The sequence below is a fragment of the Microtus oregoni genome, unplaced genomic scaffold (assembly GCF_018167655.1).
Source record: "Microtus oregoni isolate MIOR12 unplaced genomic scaffold, Mior012 000056F_ref0000123, whole genome shotgun sequence".
Taxonomy (NCBI): Eukaryota; Metazoa; Chordata; class Mammalia; order Rodentia; family Cricetidae; genus Microtus; species Microtus oregoni.
In genome coordinates, this window is record NW_024543832.1 from 10,890,345 (window position 1) to 10,897,239 (window position 6,895).

Sequence of the window (6,895 nt, forward strand, 5' to 3'; positions counted from 1 at the left end):
TTTGATTTTCCTGGGTCATCTTTGGGAGGCCGGGGTAAAGAGCTGTGAGGCCAGCCTGCACACCTCCATCCACATGTCTTGGTTTTGTCTCCCATCAGTTACTTTATAGCACACCTGTCCCCTTTCTCTCTCTGAAGAATTGCTGACCACATTCTCTGGGTCATATGTAGGTTGAGAAGGAAGAGGAAGGGCAGGAAATGTCAGGGGGTTGGGGGAGCCCAGGACCCTTGGGTCTCATGCAGAGATGGGGATTTTCTGTGGTCTAGGGTCAGAGTCAGGGGCTGTTCCATCCTTGAGGTCCAGGCCTCTGATGAGTAGCCAGAGCCGGGAGCACCTATGCAGAAGCAGGGATCCCAGGCTGAGGACCACCGCCAGCCACGCCAGCCCTAGAAGGATCCATATAGCTGCCAGGCTCCGGTACACAGCGATGTAATGCTTGCTGGGGTCTGTGCCTGCCGGGGAAGGTGATGGCTTGTGTCTGAGGGCACTGCCACCCCCAGTTTCCATAGGAATACTCTCTCCCTGGCCCTCATACAAAGGACTAATGGTGGAGGAAGCAGTGATAATTATCATACTAGAGACTTCTGAGGACGCAACCAAGAGTCCACAGGTGCCTCAGAAGTAACCAACCTCAGTTGGTACCTCCCTGTTCCCCATCATCGTGGTGGGTGTCCACCAAGATAACCTGATTATCCCATTCTCACCGACAACATAGTCCCCGAAGCCAATGGTGCTGAGGGTGATGAAGGCAAAGTAGAAGCCCTCACGGAAGCTCCAGCCCTCCACGTGGCTGAAGAACATGGGTGGGAAGATGAGAATGACCAGGGTCCCCAAAGTCAGGAACAGAGCCAGGCCCAGCACCTGCAGAAGCTGGGAGGGGAGAGTCTGCCCTTGAAACCATCTGGAAGTATATGGGGGAGGTCTGGGAAAAGTCAAGTATGGGCAGGGCAATATCTAAGCCCCCTAGCCCCCTCCCCAGCTGCAGACATCTGGGTGGGGCTGTACCCATGGACATGTGACATGTATGTACCAAGCTTTCCTGGATAAGAGACTGTGTTAGTGGGTCAAGGAAGGAGCCAAAGACTCCTTTTTCACTTGAGAATCACACTTGAGCAGACTCTCTAGGGCAGTCAGATCTGGAATAATACTACTGTCACCCACTAAACTGATCCAAGTCCCTCTGTGACAATAAGCTCTGTGGGGAATGCTGGGTAGCCTGGAGACTGTTTGGGACCACATGAAATAATGCTGGATGCCCGTGATGAGAATGGAGAGGTAATGTAGTTTTCGGATTCTCCACCAAAGAAGGATGCTGCATTAGAGCTGCCTGGCACCCTGGGCACCACCCTCCCAGGGAAGTCATGCCCAGGGTCTGGCCCTTAACACTTTGCAAGTAGACTCCGTAGTCACATGTAACTGCAGAGCCCTTTGAAGCTACACCCTGTCCTGTGTGCGTCACCTTTCTAGTTCTTTCTTGCCCCAGTCCTGCAGCTGTACAAACTGACTCTCAGATGTCTGCATACCCAAGCCCATTTCCCAATTTTCAGCTATCTCCTGGAGGACCTGGAGGGGAGGGAGGACTCCTCCTTACCTGTGAATGCCTGGGATGGTCCTCCCACCTGTCCAATGTGGTCAGGTGGGCACGCAGCCCTGTGCCGAGGTGGTTGAGGAAGACCACGTTGAGTGGGATGCCCATCAGGGCATAGAAGACACAAAAAACCTGCCCCGCCTCCGTACTGGGTGCCAGGTTTCCGTAGCCTACAGGGCAAGGGAGTATATAGATCAAGGGAAGAGAGAGCTCAGAACTACTTCCCACCTGCCCGCCCCAGGTCCAGCAGAGGCATGTCCCCATCATCTCTGGGGGAAGAGATGCTCCTTGTTTCCATGGATACTCACCCGATTCTCTGATAGAACAACCTCTACTTATAGAAGACTCGTCTCCAGTACTGCTGCCTCCCTCCATAAAGTCCTCCTGACTGCCACCCCCTGCCTCCCACCAGTTAGGTTCCTCCGGCCCTGCCCATGTGCAGTTCTAATTACCCACTCTGCCTTATGTAATTGTAGCAATTTATTCCCTCTTTGATGGACGAGAAACTCTGAAGGCCAAGCCCAGGACAAATCTAGGTCTATATCCCAACCCCTACTCTGTCACTTTGCCTGGATTGCCAAGGAGGATGAGTGGAATTGGGTTTGGGCTTAACGGAATGGAAGGGGGGCCCGTGTGAGAGAGGCCTGGGGATTCACTGGGGGTGAATAGAGTGAGTTTTGAGGAACAATCTCTGCGCATAAACACTCTCCCACCTCCAGTTCCTCTCTCCCTGAGATGACTTCTAGTCCCAGGTGTGAGCCTGGTCTGTAGTGTTAGCTCACCAGGACCAGCCATCTGCAGGGAGGACTGAAGTCAATAGGAAAGGCCCTCATTCCCACCTTTTATGCAGTCCTGTGAGGACAAGCTCTGCTTGGCCCTTCAGTGTGCCCCAGGGAAGTGAATCCAGCCACCTACAGCTGCAGCCAGCCTGGCTGCCTTCCACTTTCATGGGTCTTACCTACCCTCTTCCCAATCTGTACCTTGTGTACCCCTCCTGCGTAAACCACATCCTCGCCCCATTGATGACTTCTGGAAGGGCTCCCAAGCAGAGCAGGGCCTAGGGAGGCCCTCCTTCCTCACCAGTTTACCTATGGTGGTGACCACTGTGCCCGCAAAGAAGAAGCTGCTCCCAAAGTCCCAGTTGCTGGGGTTGGTGGAGTTGCCTTTGGGGTTCACACCTTTCACCCAGGCTTCCAGGATGACCTGTGAAAGTGGCATGGTCAGCAGGATAGGCTGTGATATCTGGCTGTGCCCCAAAGGCCGGGGAACCATTGGGAAGCAGGACTGTTTTTGCTCCCCTTTCCTGTGGGAACTGATTTTTCATGGGCTGGGCGGAGGCCTCCCAGCCCCATGTGGCAGAAACTTACCTCTTAAGAGGTAGGCTTTGGCCTCCTCTTTCCCACACACTGGTGAGGACAGCATTTGCCCAGATCCCTGGCTGTCCCCCACTGCACCTCTGAGCCCTCCATCCTGCAGAGGGCTCTGAATGTGGATGAGTGGCTCAGAGAACCCAGTGGTGGAGGAGAAAGGGACTAGTGTACAAACTCGCTTCCTCGTGAAGTCTCATCGGAATACTACACTCAGCGTGGGAGTTCCCCAGGAACTGGGTTCTCCTAAAACTTACCCTGAAAGGTCAGGGTCTGTCCTGAGACTGAGGACTTTTGGGGTGCATCTGGCCCATCTTTCCTAGTGAGTCCCTGGGCTAAGCACTGGCCCCCTTGAATGCAGTCAGATCTGGGTCATCCTTGCCCTGTGACCACAGAGATAGTTCAAGCCTTACCACCTGTCTGCCAGCTCTTCATTCCTGATTTCATTTCCAGCTCAGGGCAGAAGGAAGTTTTGGGGTGTCCCTGTCTCTGGCTTACTTCTGGAAGGTTGGGAGACCTTGGAAAAGAGTACCATTCCTGAGTAAGGGCTGTATGCGGAGTATATCTGGGAACAGCAGGGACAGTGTTCCCTGCTCACGTATCATCCTGCCAACTCTCAGTCCCAAGAGAAGTCTCAGGGCCTCAGCACCACCTGGTGGCCTCCCCTGAAGCTCCTGAGTCAGCAGGGCTGGGCGGGAACTGATGCGGGCTTTCCTGTCGCTCATAGGCAGTACTGCTGTTGGGGTCAGTCCACAGACCCTGCTTTAAGAATTGTCACTTTCAGCATGACCCTGTCCTCAGCTAGAATGAAGAATAAGTAGCTCCCTAATAAGAAGTGTGGGTGTGAGTTCTGTCTCAGCAGTGACTGTGCAGCCTTGGCCCACACGCCACCCCTCTCTGAGCTTCAGCTCCCACTAGCTAGCTGAAGATACTGGTTCAAGTAAGCAACTGGAAGGAAACACCTGGGGGTGCTCAGCCCCAGGCTCTGGATCATGAGGGAACAGAGCTTTGGTCCCCACCCCTCAACTACATGATCATTGTGCGGACTGTACCTGCCTGAAGGTTCGCAGTGACTGACACCATTTGTTCTGCCTGTCTTCTCAGTGGATTTGCCTTTGCTCAAAATACCTAGTTTTCCTTTGTTTCTGGCAGGAGGGACCCAGGCAGGGAGTGAGAGGAGCTAGGAGTACAGTCCTGGTAGAGCTCACTGCCCATCAGCCCAGCGGGTCCTCGCCTTGGTCTGCGTCTGCACTCTGGAACATAAACTGGGAGCCAGCAGATGGAGTAGCTGTCCTGAGAAGTGAGGGAGTGTGGGAGAGGAAATTTCTACCATGTTGATAACTGACAGATCATGCTCAGGAAGCAATGACAGCTCCGAGAGGGCTTTTAATCTGCTGCCAAATGTTAAACCACAGACTGTGTGTGTGTGTGTGTGTGTGTGTGTGTGTGTGTGTGTGTGTACAAGTTTGTGTTTGCGCAGATGTGTGCACACGTATGTGTGCATGTGGCCAGAGATCACCCTCTGGTGTCATTCCTCAGAGCCATCAGCCTTACATGGTTTTTGTCTTGGGACAGAGTCTCTCACTGAACTAGCCCTGGTTAGGTTGGCTTGGCCAGTGAACTCTTGGGATCCATCTGTCTCCCCAGTCCATCCACCCACCCAGTGCTGGGGTCACAGGTCCTTGCAGCCGTACCCAGAATTATCCATGGGTGCTGGGGGTTCATACTCAGGTCCCTATGCTTATAGAGAAACTGCTCTTTCCGACCAAGCCATCTCTAGCTTTCCACAGATTTTTTTTTGAGACAAGTCCTTTCTCATTGACCTGGAGCTTGCCCACCTGGTAAGGTCAGCTGGTCAGAGAACCCTAGAGATCTGCCCACTGGGCCTCTCCAGTGCTGGGATTAGAAGTCACCATGCCTGTTATATTTTTTTCATTTAAAATTACATTTTAATAGTACATAACACTGTCTGTGTGAGTGTGTGTGTGCACGCATGCACATGTGTGTGCGTTTATATGGGTGAGGACATGTCATTGTGTGTCAAGATCAGAGGACAGCATTCCGGAAGCTGGCTCTCTCTTTTCACCATGTGGGTTCCAGGAATTGAACTCAGGTCATCAGGCTCTGTGCCAAGTAAGCAACTTTACTCACTGAGCCAGCCATCTTCCCTGCCCAACACCTGGCTTTGTAATGTGGTATCTGGGCGTAGAGCTGAGGTCCTCATATTTGCCTGTCAGACATTTAACTGCCTGAGCTCCCTCCCCAACCCCAGTCACCTCCTTTTCCCCTCACTGATGAGGGCACACAGGTTAGGTAACCTGATCAAGGTCACATAATGGACCTGCAGGCCAAGGTTCTGGAGTTTCCTCCACACTCTTTCTCTGCACCTGCCACCGGCCCCCTCCACCCACCTCCCCACTCTTCCTGGCCCATCCTTCCTTGCTCCCTCACCTGCACGAACTGCTCCAGGGCCTGCTGGTCCAGGCAGGTGTAGTTCTCTAGGAAGCGCAGCTTTTCCAGCTGGAACTGGTCCCTGGATTGAGCTTCTGCCTGCTTCTCCAGCAGCTGGAAGATGGTGGCCCCAAGCAGCAGGTAGCAGATATAGGCCAGAAGCAGGGGCAATACCTGGCCACCCCAGCAGCTACAGAGCCCAGCACGGGGCATGGTGTGTGTAGGACTCTGCAGCAGCTCTCAGGGTGGCTGTGGGGAGAGTCGAGAAGAGGTGAGAGCCCCTGCTACTGCCTTCCCTGTCCTCCACCTCACAGGTGTCTGCGGCAGGGGAGTCTGTTTGAACAGTGTGGTGTGCAAACAGGCCCGCCATCCCCCACCCAGCCTTGTTTTTCCATGCACAGCAGCAAGGTAGCGAATGCATGGGCCCCTCGGGGACGCCTACAGGCTTCTCCTGAGCTCGTCTGGCCTCATCCTCTGCTTTCAATGAGGCTGAGTGTGAGACAATCTGAATGGGAGCCCACTCCGCTGGGTCTAAAAGGGCTCTTGACAGCTTCAGATCCCTCACTTGGGAAGGCTCCCAGTACAAATACGGGAGTCTAGGAGGGAAGTGTCACAAGGGTGTGGGTTGGCCTTGCTTCAGAAGGGAATAGGGAAGATTAAACTGCCTATTGGGGGAACCCGGGGATGAATAAAGCGGAGTAAAGCAAATCAGAGCAAAGCAAACAGGCAGATGACAGCCTTGCTTAGCAGCATTGTCAGTCGGTGGGACTGACACATGGGAGGCCCTGTTTACCACCAGGTGTCACCTCTGCAGATGGTCGGACTTGTTTGAGACCCTGTAGGCTGTTGAGCTCAGGAGGCAGAAGTGAGAAGCCAGAAGTGAGTCTTCACCCCCACAGTGTTGTCAGTGGCTCCTTCTTCCCCTGAAGAACCCATGGTGCCTCAGTTGACCTTTGGCGAGCGTGACAGCTTTATTGACATTATACAATAGCTCACCAACATACACTGAAAGTGGCCACTCCCACAGTGTCCTGGTTAATTTTCTCATTTCTGAGAAAACACCTGACAAAAGCAACGGAAGGAAGGAAGGAAGGAAGGAAGGAAGGAAGGAAGGAAGGGTTTCTGTTGGTTCATAGTGTGGGGTCAGCTCGTCATGGCAAGGAGAAGCACGGCTGCAGGAGCATGAAGCGGCTGGTCACATGGCTTCTACAGGCAGGAAGCAGAGAGAGCTGCGAGCTAGTAGTCAGCTTGCTTGCTTTGCTTTCCTTTTTCCTTTCTTTTTTCTTTTCTTTTTCTTTCCTTTTCTTTCTTTCTTCTCCTTTTTTTTTTTTTTTGAGATAGGGGTTCAAAAAGGCCCTGTGTAGCCTCAGCTGTCCTGGAACTCACTCTGTATACCAGACTGGCCTCCAACTCAGAGACCCATCTGCTTCTGCCTCCTGAGAGCTGAGATTAAAGGCGTGTGCCACCACTGCCCGGCTGCCTTCTCCAT

At 53.3% G+C, this 6,895-nt stretch overlaps 1 protein-coding gene across 1 annotated transcript; it reads right to left on the reverse strand.

Annotated features, from left to right (window-relative positions):
* Positions 1-234: 234 nt before the first annotated feature.
* On the reverse strand, positions 235-5,766 carry LOC121438707 (potassium channel subfamily K member 16-like). The gene is made up of 5 exons (XM_041639093.1): positions 5,407-5,766; positions 2,677-2,791; positions 1,592-1,758; positions 705-870; positions 235-452 (listed from the first exon to the last, which is right to left on the reverse strand). The coding sequence occupies exons 1-5, from the start codon at positions 5,617-5,619 to the stop codon at positions 235-237; spliced, it is 879 nt and encodes a 292-aa protein (XP_041495027.1). The 5' UTR covers positions 5,620-5,766.
* Between the last annotated feature and the right edge of the window lie 1,129 nt (positions 5,767-6,895).